Source organism: Labeo rohita, chromosome 6, assembly GCF_022985175.1.
Source record: "Labeo rohita strain BAU-BD-2019 chromosome 6, IGBB_LRoh.1.0, whole genome shotgun sequence".
Lineage (NCBI taxonomy): Eukaryota > Metazoa > Chordata > Actinopteri > Cypriniformes > Cyprinidae > Labeo > Labeo rohita.
Genome location: NC_066874.1, coordinates 32143311 through 32168914, shown reverse-complemented (window position 1 = coordinate 32168914; position 25604 = coordinate 32143311). Strand labels below are relative to the sequence as shown.

Sequence of the window (25604 nt, the reverse complement as noted above, 5' to 3'; positions counted from 1 at the left end):
GCAGACTGCAGGGTTACCGCGCCCATCTCCGTCTGATGGCCGGATGAGAGGTGAACTGAACTGGAGAGAAGTGCTCCTTCAAGGAAGGCAACGGGAAGTGGCCACCGACGGACTTATTCGTTGACCAAAGTCTGCAATCGGACATTTATGACTGCAGTTTTTCATCGCAGTTGAGATCCCCCCTCAAACAGGCTCATTTCCCGCCCGCTGGAGCGAGTTTTGTCGCTGTGGAAGTGGACTCGGTACTTCTCCCGCTGCTAGTTAGCGAGCTAGCTCGTCTTGTTCGTTGATGCGTGGATTTGACAGGCACACCATCGTTTTTTTCGGTCAATGCCATATAAACAAAGGCCATTTACGACTGAGAACAGGTATGGAACACTATATGCTTATTTCGAGTGTGTGGAACCGCTTGTTTCGTTTAAAACGGACGAATTTGTTGGATAAAATCCTGGTCACCATAGAGAATGAAGGGGGGTGGGGTGAGGCGCAGGTAGCGGCTAGCCGACCGATTTACATACACAACAACGCGAGGCAAATTGCCTAAAAACAGTCATTTCAGACAGTTATTTGCGCGTGTATGTTTCTAACATGGATTTTTAGTGCATTTAATCGCTCGTTTCGCCAGTATAGCGCGAATGGTGTCGGCCGACTTGACTAAAGGCCGTTTTGCGCGACTCCGCTTGCTAGCACATACAAACGGCGTTACCTCAGAAATTAAACCGATCGAGAATCGTGAGAATTCGGTCGTGTGGTGGTTAGGTGTCTCTTAAAAGCATTAAAGATTGATTTTGGCCTAGGGTGGTAAGGGTTTTGCTTGAGAGGCTGGTCTGTAAGCTAACTGGCTAATTACTGGAGCTTCTGCTGGCAAAATATTCGGCTTTTCAACCCAGCTAGGCCTTCCTCTGTGTTACAGAATCGAGGATTTTGGCTCGCCGAATGCTGGTTAAGACATTGTCGTGTACTGGATGTGAATATTGATCGAATTGCAGTCGGTAAATAAAGATTAGTCATTTATTTGTTCACCCGATTGTGTATTACAATCTGCACCATCTGGCTGAATATTGCAAGCAATTCTGGCGTGTGCGTGTTTTATTTATATATTTACGTGCAAATGGGTTTATTACACGAGTCCAAATGGCTTAACCTGAATCCCAGTGTGCGTTTAAGCGACTTAGCGTGTAAGTGTTTGTCTTTATTGCATCAAGTGTGCACTGCTGCTTTTAACTAGTCGTTAAAACAACCTAATTGGATTTCCTTAACTATCCATAAGTCTATTTAAAAGGCCTTGCTAGTCAGGTACATAGGTGCACTGCCTCCCTTCCCGACATCTCAGTGATGCTCCACTACGATCCTCCCTAAACTGCTTTTGCTGATGATAAAGACATGTTAAATGTGTTTTCTCCTGCGATCCGGCCAACATTTATCACAGTAATGCAGCAAAAAGCGCTGCAGCTCTTCAGATACGCCAAATGAATGGAGCCTGATGGCCTTTATTATCGCTGCTGGAATATTTTAAGAACGGGCGAGCAGCTCAGTATTGAGGTCACTATTAAGGGATTGGTCGGGGAAATATAGGCTATGGGATAAATATGTTGCGCCCCCCTCCTTTTTTCCCCTACCGATCGAGTTTGCCTTTCTCTTCGCTGGCATTTAGATAAAGGAACACCGTTCATGAATAAATAAACGGAATCAATGAATTCTTCAATGTGGGGCCCAAGAACAAGATGGCGTCCGCAGCCTCTCTCCGGCTTCCCTCTCCGCACTCATATCAGCATGCCGCTGATCTAACCCGCTGAAACGGCGAGGAAATGCACCGTAAACACCGCGATTTGTTTTAAAAACGAGCCCTGGTAAACATTACAATGCAAAAGTTGATGCATTTTGGAATTAAACCCTCTTTACGTGTCTGGTACTGCACTAAAGCTGCACGTCCATCATTTTATGCGAAATGAATTGTGAAATAATCGCGTATCGAATAGTATTTCGAGATCGTTGTGACGTAATCGTTCACGCATTAAACGCATTTTCGTTTAAACTTGTGCTGTTTAGTGCTCTGCACTTCTGTTGGTGTTTTATCTGTAGTTATTTCAGTATTAACATGCACGTAAGGCACACAACAGCATGTTGTGATTAGATCATGCGAATTTATAGTGTTTATTAATTTAAAACGAAAGCAAAATGGGTGTTGCAGTGCAAATATTGATTTTATAGCTGTCAAAGCCATGCAAACATCCTGCTTTTGGTCCATTCGAATTGGTTAACTGGAGTTTATTAAAGTTAATACTCATTTGTCATATATGTTACAATCAGTGTTAATTTTTAATGTAGCATTATAGTTACTGATCTATATGCATGTTGGAAAGCTTATGAATGGCTTTGCATTGTTTGCTTGACAATTTTGAATTGAGTACACACACATTGATTTATTTTCGTAATTGTGGGTAACTAAAAGCATCAGTTTGATTCCCATTGGACGCCTGATAAGTGGAGGGCTGTGATGGCAAAATTGATTTCTGTTCAGACAATGGCGTTTCTGAATATCCTTTTTTATTTTCATGTTGACACCCATTTGTCATGCAGTCAGATGTTGAGATTGTTCATATAAAAGCATTTTTAGAAGCATTTTCCAGGTGATTCCTGCGACGTGGATCCAAAGGAACTTCGTTTGTCGTCTTTTCCGCATAAAATATAAGTAGAAGCCATTAAGACGAGTGATAAAGTTCAGTAATTTGTTGAATTCAGAATGCGAGCTCTTAAAACAGTCCCACAAATTCTTCGACCGCAAGCCCAGCTCTGGACAGCTGTTTTTCCATGAGTGACGCTGAGAGGGATTACAGATTTACTGTACGTGGATTTTAGCTTTTAGGATTACGGGCTTGGATAGTGATAGTGCTGGTTACTGTCTTTCCTATGATCCAGCTTTAGCGATATGCATTTTATTTTTCTTCAGTTAATGCCTAATAAGCCGCATCATCCTCCAGCAGTTGGAGTAATTTATGTTGACGGAATCAAGTTCTGTTTGGACATCAGCGGCGTGCGTTATCAAGTAAAACATTTTTAGCGCGTTTAGATGGTTTACAAAGGTTTTGGTGAAATAAATGTTTTCTAAAAGGATCTAAGAAAGATTTGCCCTAAAGTGACCTGCGAATACGCAGTCTGTGGCACCTTTAGGCCATTTCTTACAGCTCTCTTTTTGTCCTGCAGTCAGCTGACTCTGATCAAGTGTTTGTTGAGAGGGTGAGATTGAGCTCTGCTAGCACATATGTTGATGCCTTACTGCATTCAACCATTCGACTTTGCTTTGTGCTATCTTATACTCTGGCCTTTGGCACAGAATATTCAGTATTTGTGCATAATGAAGTTTCATTTTAGCAGACAGTAAAAGATGAACCCTGCTCATGATGTGGCATTGTAACACTAAAGTATATCATGTTTGTGTACGTTGATGGCCATATCAATATCAGCCAATATTTGTTATAACTTCCTTTTAAAATGATCAGCAGCGTCCTGATTAACCTGATACTGTAAGCCTGTAATATCCTGGCTTAATATTTCCATTCCTTATTTTCAATGGAAAAATAGTTATAAATAGTTAATAAAGGGTCATCAGCTGTTTGTTTTACTTTGTAAAGGTGATCTGCATTAGCCTGATTAGGTCAATATTGGAAGCTTTTGCTTTTAATTTTTTTTCCCCAAGAAAATGACCAGTTATAAATCTTTTTCTGCTTTTATGATATCAGGGACTTTTTTTTTTTTTCAGTGTAAGCTCTTCTATGCTGTGATTTTTTTTTTTTTTTTTTTTTTTTTTTTTTTTTTTTTTTTTGTTTTTTTGGTTTTGTTTTGTTTTTTTTTTTTTTTTTTTTTTTTTTTTGTTTTGTTTTGTTTTTTTTTAAATATACATAGTTTGTTTGCTTTCCCATTTTTTTGGCGTAGTTGGCAAATGCCAGTAATATTAGGGTTTTTCCCCACTTCAAGCATTGGACTCTTTATATGCATGCATAGAGATTTTTACATTTAATATAGACAATTCTTCGGGTATTGATCAACTATAAAAAAGTAATCGCTATCTGTATCCACCTAACTTTACATATTGGTGTCTTTCTGATAGTATTCATGTTGAGTTGAGTAGGTGTGCTGTACTGAAGGTGAGATGAGGGACTTACCTTTTGTAACCATGTCATTTTGATCAGCAAGATTAGAGGACTTAGGCGTATTGTCTTGATGCAGACCCATTTAAGAGGTCAGCCAATCAGGAAGAAGCAAGTGTATAGGAAAGGATAAGACGTTCACCAAGAGAAACATTTTCTGGCTGTCAAACACAAGGAGCCTTGTGCAAGCCGCATAAGGTAAGAAATTCTGAGTATAACCTGAAACTTTAAGGAACATTTAAAGGTCTCTGCCACATGACAGTGATTCTGGTGTCTCAGGAATTTCTCAGCAAGTAGCAGGAAGTAACTTGCAACGTGCTTGTCGTCGTCAACATACTTTTAAATACGTTGTCTTTGTAAGCTTAGACCATATCCTTAGTCTTGTTTTCTTATCTGCTGCCTTTCTTTATCAGTTTTTGAGTTATGCTTGCTATGCGTGTAAATTCCCAAATGATTTAAAATCGTTTGATCACCCAGGAAACCCTGCATGGGATGCTTCATTCTTTCATTGAGTGACGTTCAAAAAAGCTGTCAAGAAATATTTGAGACATTTTTCTTCCAATAGCGTATCCGCCTTGTTTGTTCACGCCACTAACTTTCACTTTTCAAACATAGAACCATTGATTTCACAATTAGGACATGGCATAATGCACTAGAGGGCAATGGCAATTACAGGAAATGGATCCAACCAAATTTTTAGTGTTCCAGTTAGATTGCCCCGACCACAGACATCTGGGAGTAACAAGCATATGTGTGGCTTCTCTATTATGTAGTGCTAATATCACTCAAAAGTATCGATTGTTGTCTGACGGTCCTCAGCCGACCCATACGGTGTAATTGTCTTCATTTCTTCATCCTTTCTCCCATCAGCCCCTCCCTGGTCTTGATGTTTTTCTGGATAGTCTTGAACTTGCCTTCAAATCGGGACAACTAAGACCAGGCTAATGGGAAAGATAACAGCTACTTGAGAATCAAGATATTGCACATCTGCATATTGCTCTATATTTGAGTTAAAACTCATTTTCTTGACTTTTTTTTTTTAAAAAGTAGGTCGTATGGTGTTGGCCTAGAATGGTCAATTCACCCATTTGTAGAACATGAAACAATATTGGGATGTGCAAAATGGCATATTTTTTTTATGAGTTGTTTAATTGCATGCTGAAGACCTGAAGTTAATGTTTGTGCATTCAAAAAGTGAAAATGTTATAGTCCTTGATGGCCAAAAATTGGCTTGATTGACTATAAATGCCTATAAATAGACTATAAATACAACCTGGCCTTGGTTGCTCATCAAATCTTCCTCAGATATGTGTGGAGTTACTGCATATTGCAGTGCACATGACTGTGAACGTGCCACAGTTGTACATGCGTTAGCTTGAAATGTTTGTACAACATTGCATCTCCTGCAGCACGCAGATCCTTTTCCTGCTCTTCACGTACCTCTAAAATTAATCCCATCATTAGCTGCCTTTCTCCAGCGTTAGATGCGTACACTCCGATGGCCCATTAAAACAGCTGCCTTCATCAGCCGTTTGTCTGAGCGCATGAAGGATTTGGGTCAGCAGGATAGGTGCTGCTCTTCCGATCAGTGTCCCCGGTGTGTCTTAACTGGATTTGCCTGAAGGAGCTGAATCAAGCGTGTCCCAGGATTATGTCAATGACACTGTGGAGAGAGAGGTGTGAAAACACGGCTGTGGGCTGGGAACGCTAATAGGATGAGAGCTGGCCTAGAAGGACTCGCTGTTGTCAGTCGAGTGCGTTTGCTCTAAATCAAGATTAAAACGGACAGGCTTTAAGGGTTTCAGAGTGCGTCAGGTTATTTTTATAAAGGAATTGCTGTTTGGAATCAGCATTTCGGCCTGGAAACCAGACAAAGAATAATTGCCCAGTGTGGACGCTGCAGCATGTTAACCTTTAATGCTAGCTATTATAGCTGATTGGATGAAATTAAAATGACCCTGTTTACTCTCCTAATTCTCATTCTGTATGCCCATGATGTTTGTCAGCATAATCGTTCGTTTAAATTAAATAACTTGCTCCGCCTTTAAAACGTCTTTCATTTTCAGCTGATGTCATGAAGGTTTTTTTTTTTTTTTTCTCCCAGACCCTCCCTCCAACCACATGACCCCATTCTTGAATGTAGCGCCCAATTTTCATCATCCAATCAATTCCCAATGGATAAAATCGAGTTCTGGCCTAGATTCTCATTGAATATCTTGTTTCACTTGTAAATTTTTCTAGAATTCAGGATAAAGTCTTTTTTTTCCCTTGCCGATTATTGACATCATAAAAGGACAGGATCGCAGCTTGTTTCTTGCTGTTGTTCTCTTGTACTTCTGCATTTTTCATTAAGGAGCAACAACTCATTTCACCACAAGAGGAAATGGTTCTTTGGTTGCTTTCAGTAGCTAATGTGGTGGGGTGGGATCTTGAATTTACACCCTTGTGTATTGATAAACAATCTACTTGCAATCCATTAACGAATGTTACATGACATGGTAAATGCAGAGATTCGTCCTCTTGTAGATGCAACTACCATGTCGTATTAATGCGAACAATATGGTTGTTTCTGTCTGATGCTGAGACCAGTTTACTTGTTTAAAACAGGAAATATGTGTATTCATATTCAGACTTTTGTTAATCGATAGTTTTAAGATGGCGATAAACTCTACAGTTAATATGTATTGAAGGAATTTGAGCATGAATGTTTTCTCTCTTTTTCTCTGTCACAGATCAGAACGTGTCCCGGCAGTAGGAGTGAGGCAGAGCTTTAGAAGAGGAAAATGAGTGAACTGGACCAGTTACGCCAGGAGGCTGAGCAGCTGAAGAACCAGATCAGAGTAAGGACCTATATATATATATATATATTTTTTTTTTGCATTTATTTATTTAAAAACTAAATGGTATAATGCAATTGAAGCTTTATGGCCTGGTTTCACAGACAGGGCTTAGACTAAGCCAGGATTAGGCGATGGTTAAATTAGGACATTTGTCATTTTTAAGAAATGTGCCTTAGGAATAAAAAACATTACTGGTGTGAATCTTGAGACAACACAAAGGCACTGATGTATTTTAAGATCAGTCAGTGCAAGTTTCTTTCATTTGACGCAGCTCAGACTTGCATTTTAGTCTGGGACTAGATTTGAGCATTGCCTTGTGAAACTGGTGGAAAGTTGCTAAAATCGAAGGAATAATAATTTGACGTAATATATTGCAAGTATTATACTCCAAAATGGCTAAATATCAACTAATCGAATGGCCTGGTCAATATTAATCTTATTACTATCAAAAATAGAAAAATATCTGCTAATTATTAGGCATTTTAGGTTGAGCATCACATTAAATGTATAGTTCACCCAAAAATGAAATGGAAATTGTCATTTGCTTCAAGTTCTTCCGAACCTGTACAGCTGAGTTCTGTTGAACACAAAAGATATTTTATAAAAAAAAAAAAAATTGTAACCAAGCAGTTGCTGGCATCCACTGACATCCACAGAGTTTTTTTCATACTGTGGGAGTCAGTAAGGACCAGCAACTGTTGGGTTACCCACATTCTTCAAAGTATCTTTATTTGTGTATGAGAGAAGAAAGAAATTCATATAGCTTTGGAACAACTAGAGGGTGAGTAAATGATGACACAATTTTCATTTTGAGGTGAAGACTCTTCAAGGTTGAAAGCAGTCAGTGTAAACTCTGGTTACTGCTGTGGTACATTTCGACCGCCAGGGAAAAGAATAATGCTCGCATTCATAATTATAGAGATTTTGATATTTAAAATAACAGATTTATTAAACCTAGACAAATTTCTAACCTAGCTATTAAATCATATGAAGTATGCTTGCTTATTTTTGTTTTTTTGAAACCTGATTACTTGGTAGTCTCTTGTTACTGACAATGTTTGCATAACCAAAAGACATTTAAATACAGAGGGTGGTTATTTACATAGTTTTACACAATGCAGGAAGAGCCTTTACTGTAACTGTACTGTTTTAATTCCTCACTGAGTTCCAGAAAGAATTTACACCCGATACTTCCTCCATGAAGCCGCTTTACATTTTATCTCAGGCAGAGATATTTTTACCAGTTCTCAACTGTTGTTTTCTAAAATGGCCAAGTTTGACTATAATCTTTGACCTTTTAGACATAATCAATCAAATCAATGATTGAATTAACCTTAACAATTCAATAATGATACCAATTAGATGACTCAATTGGAACAAGGGGTGGATGATCTGAAAACATGTTTGAAGAAGGAATTTAATTTTACTGTTACGACGTATGGTTATTATATGCTAAAGATTAACCCTAAATATTTTGAATATTATATAATCATGAAATATTGCCTCGTTCCACAGTGTCTAATCTTGGTTTCTAATTTTCTTTTTTTTCTAGGATGCAAGGAAAGCTTGTGCAGATGCCACACTATCACAGGTAGGAACTGTATTTTTTTTTTCTTTAAAAAAAAAACAAAGTGCGTATAAATAACTGTAATTTAAATACACATTTTAATCTCTATATAGCCACCATCTGCATGGATGTTTTTTTAATTTGCATACTTGTTTTCAGATCACAGCCAACATTGACCCTGTTGGCCGAATCCAAATGCGCACAAGAAGAACACTGCGAGGACATTTGGCTAAAATCTACGCCATGCACTGGGGCACCGATTCCAGGTACAGAACAGCTTATTTGCATGATGACCTGACCTTATTTGTAAGCCCTTTGAAAACATCCTTATACATGAGGACGAGATGCACCGAGGGGTTTCCCATTCGCGGTGGAGGTGGACGGGTTCATGGCTCGTGTGGTGGCCACTGCATGCTATCCCTATTGCGTTGAATCATGTTCTTTTATTGTGTTTGTGTAGGTGGTGAGTGATGGTTGTAAGTAGGTGTTATGACTAAGCATGTTGTTACTATTATAGCTACAGCCAAGAAAAATCCATAACGGTACCATTTTTGTGTCGAATGGTGCTGGGAATAGTTTGAGATTGTTCTGGGAGACAATCCTCTTCATTGTTGTTGTGCAGGTTGTGATTTTTACATCTACCGTTCACTCTTAGGGATGTAAACCCCTCTCATTCACCTGTGGTCGTCTTGTGTTTTCTGTGCAGGCTGCTTGTCAGTGCCTCCCAGGATGGAAAACTCATTATTTGGGACAGTTATACCACAAATAAGGTATTATATTTGTACTTGTTATATTTCCTTTTTTTTTTTTCTCTCTTCATATAGAGCATTTCAGTATCACAGCTTGACTCCAGGCAAGTCGCACCTATTTTTTGGGGTGGATACTGACAAACATATTGACCTTAATATAAATAAATAAATGTTGACTTCACTAGCATCACTATTACTTGAACGAACCAGTGGGGAAAAAAAATTATTATGCGAATGCAGATCTTGCAGGATGGGCACGACTGAAACCTAAAATGCTCAAAACACATCAGCAAAAAAGTTACCCATCTTTTGCATAGGCAAGCACTTGAGTTTTGTAAAAATCTAGTTTCTCATATGTCATAAGTCAAAGTAATCGAGACTCTCTGATAAGCTGATCGAAGTGGTTTCTGCTACAGATTTTATTACTTCCTGTGCTGCTCCAAATGTCACTTCCTGAGCATTTGTGTGTTATGTTTCAGGTCCACGCCATTCCTCTGCGCTCCTCCTGGGTGATGACCTGTGCCTACGCTCCTTCAGGGAATTACGTTGCTTGTGGAGGCCTAGACAACATCTGCTCCATCTACAGCCTCAAGACTCGCGAGGGGAACGTGCGTGTCAGCCGTGAGCTGGCCGGACACACAGGTACAGGATGTGTCCTTCTGAAACACTCACACGCTCTATTCTTGGCTCTTGTGAATATACACAAGGGTCGGTGTTTAGCAAAGCTGTCATTACAGCATGAAACTGCACTGGTGTTTTTCACCCTTATTAAAATATCTCATCTGATCGACTTTAATGACGCCATTAGCAATTTCACAACACACTCTCATTCTGTTTGAGGTGCTTTATGGGTGAAGGAATGTTCAGGTCATATTTCATATTAAATTAAGAGAAAAAAGAGGAAAATATATTTTTAATAAATTAAAAAGTGATATCTGTTTTCATGACATAAGCACTTTTCTCCTAATATTATTGGTAGTGTATTTTGTTTTTAAGTATTGCTTAGGATTTTAAGGCGAGAAATATTTGTTTGGAATCGTATTAAATTTTCTCCTGTCTACAGGATACCTCTCTTGCTGCCGCTTCCTTGATGACAACCAGATTGTTACAAGTTCTGGCGACACCACCTGGTGAGTATGAGAAACTACATCCCAGCAACCCAAAGCTTGGTTATTTCTCAGATACTAAAGCTTACATCTGGAGTTAGGACCGGATTTTACTATTAATGCCAACGGGAATATTTTTATATTTTAATTTTTTCTTTAAAGTGAGGAATCAGATGCATTTAAAAAAAAAAAACAAATTTAAATGGCACATGCTTTGTGCATGCTCCTATTGAAGAATGTACCATTCTATAAAATCAGCATTTGGGAAGTAACATCACTTGAACCATTTCTACATTATAGGGAAGACAAACATAATTTCTTCCCACTTTTTTATTTTTAACCCTTTTTATGTGTTAGCTGCTGCCTTTTGCCATTTTAATTTATGGGAAATATGTGTATCATTAACTACTCACTAACATTTGGGCCCATTAGGGTTGTAAAATTTTCTGTCTAGTTCTTCGTTTTATTATAAGTTATTTCTTGTTAATTTTGACATTTTCTAATACATTTTAAAGACGGATACATAAATGTATTTGTTAACATTAATGCAACAAACAATATAGGTTTGTATTTTTATGAACTAATATTAACCAATAGAAATAAATGATCTAAAAATCTGTTAACAAAATAAGCCTTATTGTGATAATACCATAAATAAAAAAATATTTGAGAGACTCAAGAATTAACTGATTTAGCATACAACCTATATTATATATTATTAGATATGTGTGACCCTGGACCACAAAACCAGTCTTAAGTAGCACAGGTATATTTGTGGCAATAGCCAACAATACATTGTATGGGTCAAAATGATAGATTTTTCTTTTAAGCCAAAAATCATTAGGATATTAAGATCATGTTCCATGAAAATTTTCTACCATAAATATATCAAAACGTAATTTTTGATTATTAATATGCATTGCTAATAACTTAATAACATAATAAAGATGATTTTTTTCAGCTTTTTCAGCTTTTAGATGATGTATAAAATGTCCCTTTAAAAAAAATTGTATTTACCCGTATAACTGGTTTTGTGGTCCAGGGTCACATTTGATTATTTGTGTTACTTATATTTTTCTTATAGATGTAGATGTGATCAGATTTTCCAGCTCTGAAAAATGTTGCTGTTCATTTCTACAGGCATTTTGATTTCTCGGTTATAAAGTCAACGTATAAATGTGAGTTTTGAAGCATATGAATCTGTCCCGCAGTGCTCTCTGGGACATAGAGACCGGTCAGCAGACGACCACGTTCGCGGGCCACACCGGTGACGTGATGAGTCTCTCCCTGGCTCCAGACACCAGGCTGTTTGTGTCAGGAGCCTGCGATGCCTCCGCAAAACTCTGGGACATCCGTGAGGGCATGTGCAGACAGACTTTCACCGGCCACGAGTCGGACATCAACGCCATCTGTGTGAGTATTCCCGCCTCATTCTTACTAGCAACAATACAGATTAAAACTAAAAGCTGTGTTCTTAGGTATAAGCACTATAGTGCATGCAGTTTCCTAAGAATTGAAACTAAAAGGAGCTCATATTCCCTCCACAGTTCTTCCCCAATGGAAACGCATTTGCGACCGGCTCTGACGACGCCACCTGTCGGCTGTTCGACCTGCGTGCTGACCAGGAGCTCATGGTCTACTCTCACGACAACATCATCTGCGGCATAACCTCCGTGGCCTTCTCGAAGAGTGGCCGCCTGTTGCTCGCCGGCTACGATGACTTCAACTGCAACGTGTGGGACACCCTCAAGGCCGACCGCGCTGGTGAGATACACGCACACACACAGATGGCGGAAACACTACAAACATATGCTAGTAATAGTTACTATCAGTGGCATGTGGTCTATTGACCGCCCTGAAAGCAAACAAACCAACTGTACTATGCACACACAGACACACAGTGGTGTTTTACATATGGTTTGGTGCGTGCTTGGTAACATGCCATATTGGTCTGTCTTTTTTTGCATATGGCAGCAGGCACAGTTCAAGCAGTCTGCTGAGAAAAAAAAAACACATTTTAAAGGCTGTATAATGTTGATGTAAAATGTTACATTTACAAAAGAGTTTAAATGCATGCTGATATTTTATTGAATGCATACACTACATTTCTGAGGAAAAAAATTCTTTGCTCAATATATTTGTTTTTTTATGCATGTGATATCAGTGTATTTTGGCCACATTTCAACTCTTCACATTTAAACATTGTAAGGTCTTTAAAATGTGGTTTATCAAGAGACTGCTTGTCCTGGGCTTAAATATTTACATTTCCAGTAAGTTACATTTACTTTAATAAACAATTAAAAAAATTTTTTTTTTTTTTTTTCTCTTTAAAAAATCTTGAGGGTTTTTTGGTCACTCAAAAAAACCTCATTGTAATACAAATATAAATTATTAAAATTTAATTAATTTATAGGATTTTTTTTTTTTTTTGATTAAAAAAAATATTGTTGTATTAGTAACTACAAACTAACATGCAATTTTCACTCATGAAATAAATTCACTCACTACACATAAATAATGTACTAAGTTTCATTTTAAACATTAAAAAAATAAAAAGTTCTATACGGTGTAAAGCAAAAACTCTGTTCAGCATCCTCTCCCTTACAGTTTACTCAGATCATGTTAATGTAAAAAATCTTGTGTAATATAACTTGTTTGTTTCTTTGCCGGTTTTTATTGTATTTGCTATACGTGTTTTTTTTTTTTTTTTTTTTTTGTTTTTACTACGAAAATAAAAATGTATGACTACTAAAATTTTCACTCAGAAACTACTAGTAAGTTTCACAATTAATTACAAGGAAAAAGACAAAAAAAAAAAAATCATTTTCAATGAAAGATTGTGCGGTTTACTGATGTCTGGACTCTTTCAGGTGTGCTGGCCGGCCACGACAACCGAGTAAGCTGTCTGGGTGTAACCGATGACGGTATGGCAGTGGCTACAGGGTCCTGGGACAGCTTCCTCAAGATCTGGAACTGAACGCTGAAGGTGCTTTCAATACAACATGTCCGATACAGTAAGAATCAACCTCTTCCAGCAAAACCTAACGTCAAAACAAGAGATTCTTTGTGTTTGATATGACATTTAAATGTATCCTCATATCAACACCTGCTATTTTTAGCCACGCTTTAGTGAAGATCAGATGGCCGATATGTAAAATAGCCACTTTTTTATATATATATTTATCTAAAATAACTTTTAGCTCTTCAGTATCTTAACAAATGCATGTATACATTTTGAAGTAGAAAGACTGAAATAGTATTTCTTGTAAAACATACTTCAATGATTGTTTTAGTTTCAACTTCTAAAAAAAAAAAACATCTTTTTGCAAATAGGAGTTTCTGTTATCTAAACATTTATTACTAAATAAATAGTTCTTGCAATAATGGGAACTTTAAATTTGTGTACTTATAATGCAGGATTATATGGAGTTGTTTGATCTAAATAAGCCATTCTATGAATATCTTCTTTATCGTTTCCATCTCTCTTTATCTGTCCGCAGATATCATTTGAACTCCAAAGTTGACTGGAAGACCATTCCAACTTTAGAATGTTAAATTTCACAGCATCGTCAACAACAAACACCTTATAAAACTGACTGACACCACCATGAAAAGAAATAAAACTTCTAAGGGAAAACAATGCCTTTCCTACACCAAGAAGAGCACAATTTGTTTTATCACCCAGCTTAAAAAAAAAAAAAAAAAAAAAAAAAAAAAAAAAAAAAAAGAGAAGAATTCCTGTGGTATCAAATGAATAACTTGCATTCCCTCTCGGACCATTCTGTGTCACCCTGTAAGAGAAAACACAAAACACTATCATCCCATGCTTATGTATCATGTGTCTAGAAAGCAAATGTTGGAGTGTAATTGTACAAATTATTTAACTCTCTTATTTTTTTTTTCCTCCTCTCTTCTTCCTCTTCTTCTTTTGTTCCTTTTCTCTGATAGTTCATCTTCTAGATCTTTTTCCCGCCTGTTTTATCTGTTTAGATGATATGTTTCTGATTAGTAAAACTTTTAATCCTGTTATAAAACCATGTGAAAATGAGAAAAGTCATGTAAGATGCTGAAACTAGACCAGGATGGAAGAGCAGCTTTTTTTGACGATGCCAATCACGTGTTTTGTTTTGTTATTTTCGTGTGCACTAGGTTGCTCTAGAGGTTGTGTAGTTTTCATGAACGTGACTCGAGCGAGAGGCAAAGTTCACGCGCCCTTGCGCGAAAGCTTATAATATTCATACGTGGAGAGGGACGTCCCCAGACAGCGTTCACCTCTGATCTATTCCGATCGTTAATGTCGCTAGGCTATTGCCGGTCACCGGCTAATAAGAACAGCCTTAGCTTTCTTAAAGGAGAAAAAAAATGTAATCCTGATCTGTGCATTAGTTAACTTTCAGTGTGAATCCTGGTCTTTTGTCATTAAAGAAAAAAGAAAATGCCATAAAAATGCCATATCTCTTTGAAATACTTTGCCATTTCTGAGTCCGAGGTACTCGCTTCATTTATCTACGAATGGCCGTTGTAAATATGGGTATCCGACTTGCACGCGAATGCAGCATTATATCCTAGCTAATGTTTCTTTCCAGTCTCGTCACAGCTTTGTTTGCACAATAAGAAACTTGACTAACGTTTTAAGCGTTAACTAACCAAGCACATGCCGTTAATCACATTGAATGCTAATTTTAATGTAGAAAATGCACAAAAAAAGTACAAAAAAATTGAAAAAAGTCTCAAAAAAAAGAATCCTCTCTTTCATTGGATTACAAACGGTTCAAACTAACCCCTTAGCTTATCTTCTGGTCTTACGTTTATACGTTCCTTCGAGCTTTTGGCTTTAATTCCGGATTTTGGGATTGGCGGGCGTTGGGGAGGTTCGGGCGGGGAATGTTTAGGTTTTTTTGTTTTGTTTTCCAGCGGTGTCGGGAACGGTGTTCGGAAAAGCGAAACCTTTTTCTCTTCTTTCTTTTTAGCCCAGTTCCAGAGAGAGAACAGATAGCCCTGTCTGTGCTTGGAAATACAGTTACTACTATGTGAATGAAATGTTGTACAAATCAATGTCTGAAAATAATGATAATTCTGAAATTTTTAAGTTAAACGTTTTATTTCATCTGCCATGAATTAACGTAGTCGCATGCTGTAGAATTTGCTTAAACGGGCGTTGACGTCTTTAGGCCCACTTACCTTCACCGGGACGGCGAAACCGATTCAAAACTGAGAAATTGTGACCATTGAAACGTGGATTCCAGATGTTTTAGACATGCTGTGCATACATCCTTTACTTTTACTGGCGAAGCTATGCACCTGTGTGAGAAATCGTGAGGGAGAAGCTATATATGTGTGTATATATATATATATAAAAAGCTATATATATACATGTGTATATATATATCCTGCAGACGACCTGTAAATCATGGCCATGCTTCCTGAAATTGTCCCGATTTAAACGACAGTTATGAAAAGTCCCGAAAAACCTTTGCGCGAGTTTTCTAAATCCAGACCCGTTCGATCAGAGAATCGATCGGAGAATTTCTTTTGAAACGTTTTGAAATGGCATCTGACATGGCAGAGTCTTCTGTTCTTTTTCCACTGTAAACAGATGCACTTTCTTTAATAGTTGTGACTTTTTTTTTTTTTTTTTTTTTTTTTTTTTTTCCTTTCTCTGCGATAATGTACAATAATTGTGATGTATTTGTGTGTGCTGCCACCAGTAAAGATTAATTGCAGTTCAATTAAAATGGATTCCCCTTATTTTCTCTCTTCATTAATAACTGTAGATCTCAGCACTCCCTATCTCACCTTTTGTATTTAATTTCAGTCTGTCGGTGTACCACAGAAAGCTGGATGCAACATAGATACTATATTAAAATGTACTGTTATTTAAGATGTAATAAAACAAGTTTGAGATGTCTCTGATGTGCTGATGTTTTGCTAGAGAGCAGAAAGTAACCGTAATAAAAGAGCTTTTTTTAAGGTCCGTTCTGACTGAAATAGCAGTTCCTCGTTCTTCAGACTTCCTGGAGTAGGTCATGTTGTCATCGTCTGGTATTTGCCTATGTTTACCTTTGCTAGAAATAATTCGGGTCGTTGTTTCCTCAACGAGTCGTGTTATTTGCGATTTTCAGGCTTGGGAAAACTGGGTTTAAGGGTTTTTCCTTAAATATTTGCACGTTTTGTGCAGTTACTTTATATAAATGTTAAGTCTAGTAACAAAGGGTTGCAAAGATCACGTAAAACTGATTGAACACTGTGGGAACCCTTGCTTTCGTTCAACAACAGCAAAGTGTGTACTATTTAGACAAACATCAAAGAAAATTAAACAGATATAAACTATGGCGGTATAAACAAAAGTTGATCCAATGAAAACATCACTGTTGTGTCCAACCAGAGCATCTTCTGTACTGCGCTTGAATTATGACGGTGACTCTTTTGGCTCCTTTTTTGGTTGCGTCTCCTACTTGGAGGTCTTCGTGCTGTCCAATAACTGGAGTCTGTAAGTGCCCATTCCTGTTTATAGGAATAACATTTCCAAATAAACCAGCTGTCAAGAAGACTTGCATTGGAAATGGTTTATGATCTAAATCTGGGTCTTTGTTGTAAAGAGGTAGTTCGCTGAAAACTGACAATTTGCTGTCCTCTGTCCATAATGTTGCTTTCTCCATTGAAAAAGTAATCTCGTCTGAATCAGGGGTGAAACATGCACAGATCAGGCACCATTTACATGCCAAAAAAAAATTTGTTAGTAGATTTTGATGTGAGAGGACAACATAACTTTCACTGGAGGAAGCAGTGTTATGAATGGACTCGTCTCGAAAAATGTCTTAGTGATGTTTCTTACAAACGTGCAGCTTTTTGCTTCAAAAGCTGTTAATTGATGGACTGGCACCCATTCACTGCAGAGGATCCACTGTTGAGCGAGTGATGTAATGCTAAATTTCTTAAAATCAGTTTAGATTAAAAAAAAAAAAAAATGAACATCTGCGTCTTGGATAAACTGAGGGTGAGTATATTTAAAGCAGATTGTGAACTATTCCATTAAAGGGAAAAAATGTTTCTTCTGTGGAAGACCCCATTAACTTTCAGTGAATGAACCACTGATATTATCTAAAAAATAAAAATAGAAGTCATACAGATTTATTTTTGAGGACTCTTTAAGGGGGTTGGTGTTGCGCTGAAATGAATCGATAATTTTATAATGGACTTCTGAATTTAAAAACAATTGCTAATTTTGCATGTGAATGCATCTTTGAATATGCATCTACAATGCATTCTTTGTGGATTAATACACACGGCTCATTGTTACCACTTATTATGCAATAGTCAGCAGTTATCTTCAGGAAACGCAGACACAAATAATAAACCTTCTAATTTATTAGGCACATCTTGTTAATACAAATATCTAACCAGTCAATCATGTGGCGGTGCATAAAAGCATGCAAAAATGGTTCAGAAGTTGGAAACCACACATCAAAATGGGTCAGAAACATGATCTAATTGCAGATAATTATAGCATACGTATGTAGTCAAAAACATGATGCTATCATGTCATCATGACTCTCACGTGTCTAGGCAAATTATCCGGTGTAAAAAGACTGCATGCATATTTTAACCTTTTTATTAATTGGTTTTAATAAATGGTTTTCAATGCAACATTCTTGGTGGTCAAGATTGTTTAGATGAGGACACGTTCCTTAATAACTCGGCCAGATATCTGTTTTCTCTTTCTGCTGTGTTGTTTTTCCTTCTTTCCTCCAAAGGAAATGATTTTGGGCCAATTATACCTTATCTGACAGATCTATTCCTGTTTCATAGGAAAGGTATGCAGGCCAAACCATGTGTATGGAAGATGCCTCAGTTTAGCAGTGATTTCCTTTCGAAAAAAAAAAGTGTTTCTGAGACACAATCACACTTGTGATTATGTTGTTAGAAATCAAATGCTTTTTGCAATTACTTCCCATGTGCATTTACTAAAATGGCCCACATTATTTAAAAGCAAATTTCGATTGAATGCATTACTTTACAATAAAGGTTTCAAGGTTTTCCACACTGCTAAGCTCACTCAGTACTCAAGACCCACAATTTTGCTTTTTGATTTTATTGAAACAGACTTTATAATCAACCTTCTTGTACTTTACAAACTGATTTTTACAAGCAGTTTAAAAACGAAAAGGAAAGACCAGCATGTAAAACGAAACATTATAAACGTCAATGATAACATACAAAAGTGGTAAAACGATCTTGTATCCTATCCTTCATGAATTCATTGAGGTGGCATTGATAATACTGACCCTTATGCAACGAGAAAGCTCAGATAAATACAAACTGTTATTTGCAAGTTAACTGTGATATAATTTCTTGCTTTTAAGAAAATATAATGCAGGCTTAAAGATTGATTAACCTTATTACCTTGGTATTTAGATGCAAAGTGAAAATCTTAAAATCACATAGTTCTACACTATTCCCGTCTTCAGTCATATTAACCAGAGTTCCAGCCAAGTTCCACCAAATGTTCCAGTGAATTTCCTCTCAATGGGGTAACAGACACTGGTCTTTTATGTAGCTGCTGTTGGGTTTTTGGGGGGGATAGACTGTTTCTTTGAAGTCTTTGAAGTTTTGAAATTCAGTTTTTCAGAACATATATGATCCAGTGATATAGTAAACACAATAATTTCTGATGAATGCAGATAAATGTTTCAGAGCAAGCTGCTTTGAAAACACCTTCTGGAATCTTGACTAAAAAACTGCAATTTGCAATAAATTGTTCACATGTTGCTCTTTACTAGTTTAGGGGAGTGCATAAAAAGACATAAACGGCTCAACTGTTGTCATAAATGTAAAAATAAGAGCCCATATCAGGTGTTTATCAGGTCTTGGAAGAACATGATGAGAAATGTTTGAGCTGATATTGAGATGTCTTTTGATTACAGACTTAATTCTGAACCTATTTTTTTTTTTCAGATTTCTTCAGAATCCTAGACATGCACATGAGATGTCTGATATGTCTGAGATATCTGGGAAGCCGGAAATCCCAGCAAACATCTTCTTTTTTCCCCATTTAACCTCATTGCTGTCTAGGGAATCTTAATATAATCCTTAAGAGATACCATTTGTGACTTTTATTTCCTGCAGGGAACAATGATTTCTGTGTCTTACAATAATGTCCTCTAGTAACAATGAAAAGTGTCTTTGAAACTGGATATACACTCTTAAAAATAGCCATTACCATGTTTTATACTGTGTTTATACTGTTCCCTGTTTTAGCAGATTGGGCATGGTCTTTAAGGTGGCGCAGATTTGACCATAAATATATTAAAACTTAAATTCTGACTAGTAATAAACATTGCTAAGAACTTTATTTGGACAACTTTAAAGGCGGTTTTCAATATTTAGATTTATTTTTTGCACCCTCAAATTCTTGATTTTCAAATAGTTGAATCTCGCCTAAGTACTGTCCTATCCTAACAAACCATACATCAAAAGAAAACTTATTTATTCAGCTTTCAGATGATGCATAAATCTACATTTAAAAAATTGTGGGTCCAGGGTCACATTTGTTCTAACATTTGTCTGATATTTGCTTGAACTTTTGTTCTTAATCCTTATTTTAGGTATTTAGTCAAATGTATGGTGAATAAGGGGTTATTTTTATTTGAAAATATGACTTTAAACAAGAAGAACAGGAAAATGTAATGATACAGTCACAGAAGACAACACTAGACAACAAAGTTGCTGTTATTAGTGCTGCTTAAAGTTTTCTGGCTTTTAGTATGAATATGTTAGCCTTAAGGTTATCTGTAAGCTAGTTAACTCCAAAACAATAAGAAAATTCGCATTTACAAGATATAAGCATTCAAAACTTATAGTCCCTAACTTCCGTCAGTACGGATCAACAATTTTGATGACATCACGCTGCACTTCAGCTTTTCATCACACTTTCTGTCCAATCAAATGCTCTCTAGAATTTGAAGCGTCCTGCCCCCTACACTATAATCAATCACTTGTTCACAGAATTTGTATTTTCTGTATAATGGCATTTAAATATGCATTTCGTTGGGGCGAATGAAGTCTGGTTTCGCGCTGCATCACACAAACTGCGACAGAGACACGATAGCACGAAGCGGATCAGATTGCGCGAGTCGGCGCAGACTATAAAACGTATCGGACCCGTTACAATTCTACACAGAATGCTATTTTATATATAGATAATGCGGTATGGATGAGATTGTGGCTGGAATACGCTGTCAAATGTGGCTTTACACAGCCCTGCCCAAGCTGTGATATAAACTAAACCCTACTGGCTATTTTAAAAAGGGGGCGGGACTGCTGGATATGTCCCGCCCTGTCTTCCTGTTTCAGTCGAAATTACATTAACAACACATAGAACAATGCTGCAAAGCACTTCAGTGGACTTTTAAATAGCAGTAAAACTACGGCTTCAGTGCTCTATGAGAGGAGTTGATGCTGTGTTTAAATACAGAACGTGTTTTTGTGTTAAAGCGCATGTTTGCAAAGAAAAGGAGACTTTTCTTTGGTTTGTTTGTTTTTAAGTTTAACTTCCTTTACTAGACCTGCAAAAGTTGTCTGTCTAGCGCATGTTTACATAGAAAAAGAATGGAAAAGTAGCGTAATGTTACAAAAAAAAAAAAGCATTCTGCTTCAGACTGAGACGTCTGAAGACTGTTTAACGATAGCCTTTGGTTTAATTATGCAACGGCTGTTGCAACACCTGTTTTTATTTGCACCTTTTGCATGTCCTGTTTTTTATTACACAACATTTTGGACGCCAATTACCATTTTTTGTATTGTAGCTTGGAGTGATTTTCATTCTGACCACTTGGGTCGCTATGTTTTTTTTGTACTAATGTTCTTCATACTAAGAAGAACGGTTCTTGTTTACTGAAAGTTTTATTTTTGTGGGGAGGAAACTAAAATGGTTCTTGTATGGCAAAGCTGCAAAACACCCATTATTTTTAAGAGCGTACCCGGATGAATCTTGCAAGAACTTGTCAAGGATGCAGTTTACCTTGGATACATGCATTTGCCAAATGCACAAATCAAAATATGACCCATTCCTGAGGCTGTGTGATATTTATCCACACTCTATCTAATGCACAACATCTTTAAAATTTCAGTCTTTTAGTTGAGAACCTAAAAAAAGGAAATAGAAAAACAGACAAGTACTACAAGTACACTTTTTCAAGGCAACAGTAGGAAGACATTTACTCTATACACTCAGATTTCTTTGTCTTCATGAAGTGTATCTTTGGATCTTTTACTACTGCAAATCATTACAGACTTGCTTTTCTTCAGAGTCAGACAGTTTGTATTGCTTTTCAGAATTGCAGACATCAGGTTTATGTTGGTTTCTTTTGAAGCTCCTTTGACTTCGCCATAGAATAGTTGAATAAATACCACTATTGTTGAGTGAACTAACTGACGCTCTATGGATTTTTTTGCGGAAAGTCTCTCCCGCAAAGTAGTACAACAAGGGGTTGAAGCAACTGTTGAATGATGCCATGCACAACGAGATGACCAGAACTTTCACGAGGAACTCAATGACCTGGCAGCGCCCTTCTAAAACCTTGGCATGAAGATGGACTGTGCGAATGACGTGATATGGTAGGAAACACAGCAGGAATGTGCTCAGAACAACGGCGATCAAATACACTGCACGTCGCTGCTTGCGTCCACCTTTTCTCCTGATTTTCCGTCCTTTGATGAGTTTGCAAATGATGGAGCTGTAGCAGACGAGAATTATAATAAATGGAATGACAAATCCAAACGAAATCCCCACATAATTCAAGATAAATATGCGATTCCATGAGCTGCTGTTCCCCGGTTCAAAACAACGTGTCTTGTTCTCCCGCTCTGTAGTTCCTGTAAAGAGGAATGGCGTTGATAAGCCAGCCACAAAAATCCAGATCGCAACGCATGATATTTTTGCTTTCCGCACCGTAACGAGTGTGCTGTGGCGTAGGGACTGAACTATGGCGATGTAGCGTAGTACGCTAAGGCCTGTAAGAAACAGTACACTTGTGTACAGGTTGACATAAAAGGAAAATACACACCAGCGGCAAAACCAGTCTGAAAAATCCCATTGACCGCCCCTAAAATAGTAGACCAGACGGAAGGGCAACGTCAAGGAGAAGCCAACATCTGAAATAGCCAAGTTAGTCATAAATACAGTGTTGGGCGTCCCTTTTTTAGTAAGACGCAAGAACACAAACAAAGCCACAGAGTTGCTGATAAATCCGATAGGGAATACGACACTGTACGTGACTTTGTACGCCAAATATTTGAAATCTTCACTTTCCTCACAAGTTTGATTCATGTTGGGTGCTTGGGTGATGTTGAGCGAAGATGGAATCACTATTGTGAACACAGGAGCTGAAGGCAAAAAGATTGGAATTAGAAATTAAACATTTAATTTGTCAAATTGCAATCAATTGCAATTGTGTTGCAATCAGAAAAAGCGCAGCCACAACACCCTTTAAGCATGCAAAATTGCTTCATGTTTCTGAACAGCTACAAGATGAGATGTCGTGCTCATAGGGCTTCTGGTTTTAATAATTTATAAAGCTTGCCTAGTAATAATAAATAAATTCTAAATGTTCAAACTTCCTTCAGCAAACATTACCGAGCCAAAGGTCATTCTGTACTGTCCAAGAATCTTCTGGATATGCAAATGTGCAGGTCACCCAACTTGTTGTAATTTGACTATAAACCCTTTACCCTTTGCACACGCTTGCATTTTTCCTCCTGATGCATCTGGTGTGACCGCACCATAAAGACGGCATGCTGATAAAGTGATGAAGAAATGACATTAGAAAGTTACAGTTAAGCCATTGCTTAACAATAGCTTACTAAACCAGGAAATTATCTAAAACAGGGGTTCAAAAACTCCCGTTTTTTTTTTTTTTAATCAGGTTAAACATTTACATTGTTGTTGAAATTTAATACACAGACAGCAGGGTAGCATAAGTATAATATACTTCTTTTTCAAAGAAAGTATTTCTAATCTTACGTAATTTTATATCGTTTTATGTTTAATAAAGTTAATATGAATTTTGTAATAATATAATAATTATTATTATTTTTAAAAGAAAAAACAGATATATAATTCTTTATATCTGTTTGTGTAAGTTTCATGTTCATACTTTTTCAAGTACTGAAATATCGTTATTTTATCAAGAAGTCTGTTGTTTCCAGTAGTCCCATCCATAGTTCATATGCAAAACATATGCAAAAGTATATTCAGAGAGTGAAATGAAAACAGTGCACACTAACAAAATTCAAATGAAGGCTGTAAATATACACCTGAAAAACAAAATATAGCTTGATGTTCTGCATAAAGAAAGGCATTGTTAATTACTAGTTTGTGCATTAAACCAATTTTCTGTAAGTCACTTAAACTGGTGTGGCTGTGCTATTGTAAAATTCATTGTAATGGAGAAATACACTAAAGCGGTGATTCACTGGAACAACTAACAAAACAACTCTAACAAGTTTTCCAACTAGTCCTTCATTAAAAGCACCTAAAGCTATCAGCATATATTGTTTTAAACATACCATGGTAATTCTTTACACAAAAAGAACTGTGGTGATACTATTGTACAGAAAGGGTAAAAATAGATGATACTTTAATTTATAATAATAGCAACAGTTTTTTGATACCATATGTGATGTCAAAAACGTACCACTGTACAAACAGGTAAAAGTAACTACCATTGAACGATTGGAAGTAGCCTGTAAATAGTGTAAATTAATTTCAGAACTACATATGATGCGTTGTACTTTTTGTATTTTTAGAATTAATATCAAAATATAAAGCAAATATAAAAATGACTCATAATGAGACTACGGCTGAAGTTTTACTCACCTGTCATTTTCTCCTGACCATCATCTTCTTCATCATCAGCGGACTGATGAAAACGGATGCGTTATGATTTCTGTATGAGAGCGTTATGTAACAAAATGTCAAGATGTTCCTCTGTCGGCAGTTTCAAGTGTCTGCTTCCTTTATAACGCTCTTGAAGAGTGCTGCCTTTGTATTTGAGTGTCCCATCTTTGAGTCCAGCGCCGCGTAATAGCACGAAGTACACCGGATTCTCCAATAGTAGTCGCCTTGGCGAAAGAAAGCAGTGTCCGAATCTTTTTTTTGAACTGTTGGTTTCAATGATTCATGAGAACCGATTCGCACAGCGGCAGAGGTGTGAATCAAACTGCGCAGCAACTGAAAGCAAAGTGGTAAACAGTTTCATTAAACACAACAAATATGCGTAAACTTTGATTTCCGGGGACATTTTTGAATAAAGAATCAGATAAATGTTTTATGGTGCACGTATATAGACCGTTCATAAGAATCGATTCAACTTCCTAAAGAATGCATGAGAAAACCACACCGCGCCTTCAAGTTTTTTTGTTTCTTTACATAGTTTCCCTGAGCAGGTGTGATAAGGTGGTATGTAATTCCTATGAAGTAACTGTGTAATTCCTTTAACTCTTTATACCAAGCATGGTATGAATGTTTAAAAACTAGATAAAAAAGTTTGTCAAGACAAACTTAAGTTGGCTTGAGAAAGCTGGAACAGAAAGTTTTAAAAAGTTTAAGAAGTTTTAAGTTTGATGGTTTTCAGTCTGAAATAGTTTGAATTCTGAAGTAGTTTTAAAAGGTTAAAGTTTGAATGTTTTGAAGGCAATACAGTCTGTCAGAGATAGACAGAATGTTATTAGAATGTTATTAACATGATTAACATGTGACTAGCAATGATGTTATAATGATTAGCAAGGTACTAGCATGTTGTTAGCATGCTTATAGGATTATTAGCAAGTTACTAACATTTTACTAGCATGGTGCTAACATAATTAGCAAGTTACTAGCATGTTGTTAGCATGATTAGCAAGTTACTAGCATGATTAGCAAGTTGCTAGCATGTTTCTAGCAAGATTAGCAAGTTAGTAGCATGTTGCTAACATGATTGTAGCATGATTAGCATGTCGTTAGCATGATTAGCAAGTTACTAGTATGTAACTAGCATGTTACTAGCATGATTAGCAAGTTGCTAACATGTTTGTAGCATGTTTGTAGCATGACTAACAAGTTACTAGCGTGTTGTTAACATGATTAACAAGTTACTAGCATTTTACTAGCATGGTACTAACATAAGAAGCAAGCTACCTGCATTTTGTTAACATGA

At 36.9% G+C, this 25604-nt stretch overlaps 2 protein-coding genes across 4 annotated transcripts; one reads left to right on the top strand and one right to left on the bottom strand.

The window, feature by feature from the left end:
* Window positions 1-14145, top strand: gnb1b (guanine nucleotide binding protein (G protein), beta polypeptide 1b). Of its 3 annotated transcripts, none has more exons than XM_051112081.1 (11): window positions 1-368; window positions 6881-6988; window positions 8541-8579; window positions 8715-8821; window positions 9262-9325; window positions 9784-9946; window positions 10368-10434; window positions 11622-11823; window positions 11958-12174; window positions 13281-13396; window positions 13911-14145. In XM_051112081.1, exons 2-10 carry the CDS (start codon window positions 6932-6934, stop codon window positions 13385-13387), a joined length of 1023 nt encoding a protein of 340 aa, XP_050968038.1. In that variant the 5' UTR covers window positions 1-368; window positions 6881-6931; the 3' UTR covers window positions 13388-13396; window positions 13911-14145. The 3 variants fall into 3 exon arrangements, with proteins under 3 accessions (XP_050968038.1, XP_050968036.1, XP_050968037.1); XM_051112079.1 differs by having other exon boundaries at window positions 2-368; window positions 13281-13424; XM_051112080.1 differs by lacking the exon at window positions 1-368 and adding an exon at window positions 4224-4346 and having other exon boundaries at window positions 13281-13424.
* A 6887-nt stretch (window positions 14146-21032) lies between these two features.
* Window positions 21033-24478, bottom strand: cysltr3 (cysteinyl leukotriene receptor 3). Its single transcript, XM_051111439.1, has 2 exons — window positions 24287-24478; window positions 21033-22794 (listed from the first exon to the last, which is right to left on the bottom strand). The coding sequence occupies exons 1-2, from the start codon at window positions 24291-24293 to the stop codon at window positions 21683-21685; spliced, it is 1119 nt and encodes a 372-aa protein (XP_050967396.1). The 5' UTR covers window positions 24294-24478; the 3' UTR covers window positions 21033-21682.
* Between the last annotated feature and the right edge of the window lie 1126 nt (window positions 24479-25604).